The sequence below is a fragment of the Hermetia illucens genome, chromosome 4 (genome assembly GCF_905115235.1).
Source record: "Hermetia illucens chromosome 4, iHerIll2.2.curated.20191125, whole genome shotgun sequence".
Classification (NCBI taxonomy): Eukaryota; Metazoa; Arthropoda; class Insecta; order Diptera; family Stratiomyidae; genus Hermetia; species Hermetia illucens.
In genome coordinates, this window is record NC_051852.1 from 18,428,914 (window position 1) to 18,430,282 (window position 1,369).

The 1,369-nt window shown below is 38.3% G+C and overlaps 1 protein-coding gene across 1 annotated transcript; it reads left to right on the plus strand.

Annotated features, from left to right (window-relative positions):
* On the plus strand, positions 1-1,369 carry LOC119655473 (odorant receptor 2a-like). Its single transcript, XM_038061374.1, has 3 exons — positions 1-62; positions 797-1,157; positions 1,221-1,369. Exons 1-3 carry the CDS (start codon positions 22-24, stop codon positions 1,272-1,274), a joined length of 456 nt encoding a protein of 151 aa, XP_037917302.1. The 5' UTR covers positions 1-21; the 3' UTR covers positions 1,275-1,369.

The following is a 1,369-nucleotide window of genomic DNA, read 5'->3' on the forward strand; positions in this document are numbered from 1 at the left end:
CTAGTGTCTAGTGTGAAAAGGATGCGAGTCCTGACAAGTGTATCAGCTTTGAAGCAAATTCGGTTAATTTTCCGAATAATGGGATTGTATCCCTCCAAAAATCATCCTCGTCTCTACGCCATCTACTCTTTTGTCCTATTTCTTATAATGGGGATTTCATCTCTATCGATGATATTGTATCTCATTTTCATCACAACCTTGGAAGAATTAATTCAATCCTTGCCAATTCAAATAATAATGATTCTCGCTAACTGGAAGAGCCTCACGATCCGGATGAACGCAGACAAACTTTCCGAAATTGAAGATTATCTTGCATATTTGGACGATAAGTTGCTGGTACCGAACCGGAAGGATCGAATGCAAAACGCACTGAAAATATCCCGGAGTATCTTTTATGTGTTTCTCGTGAGCTACTGGGTTTATCTAATAATCGGGGCAATTGGCTCTTACACCAATCGAAAGTTACCTGTGGAAAGCTGGTTTCCTTTTAACATCACTTCATCGGATGAGATTTTTTTCATGACGTGGTCTTACCAAAATGTTGTGTATGCATTACAAGTTACAAGGAATATGGGTTGCGATGCTTTCTGTCCAATCTATTTGATAATCTTGATTTGTCAGTTTAATTTGTTTGCAGCTAAAGTTGAAAGAATCGGAACAGTGATAGGGAAAGGACCAAAGAATAATCTGGCAGAGTTGAAAGAGGGCTTTGAAATTTATGAGGTTTTGATGAGGTTCAGGTCGCCAACGTTGTTGGTAAATATCTTGCTGCATCACTGCCTTTTCTACTTTTCAGGATTTTCAACCACCTTGATTACATCATTTCAAGGATAATGTTGACTACCTTCTTAATCACGGGCGTGCTTCTCAGCTGTAGTGTAGTTCAGTGCTTGTATTTTGACCTAACACCGGCGGAGAAAGCAGGCTTAGTAATGTTCTTTACGGGTACCCCGCTGGAGCTAGCGTTATGTTGTTATTTCGCCGATAGATTCATGGTGAAAACGGACCAACTGGTTAATGTGATTTACAATATGAATTGGTACGAACAAGGTCCTGAATTTCGGAAGATGGTGATCATATTCATGGAAATGAATCAGAATAAAAAAGTGATTCTGGCTGGAAATTTAAAAGAAGTCAATTTGGCGGCATGTATGGATGTAAGACTTTTGTATTTTCCCGAAGGCAATCTAAAATTCCGAATAATTATTCCGTTTTTGCAGATTTTCAAATTCACTTACACGTTGATTGCTTTTGTATTGCAAATGAGCGGTTGAATCCTAGTGAAAAGAGTTGTGCAGTGTTTTATGTTCTCATTCAATATCTCGAGTTCCTTGTGACTTCAGTTGGTTAAATTGCTTAATAAACACAA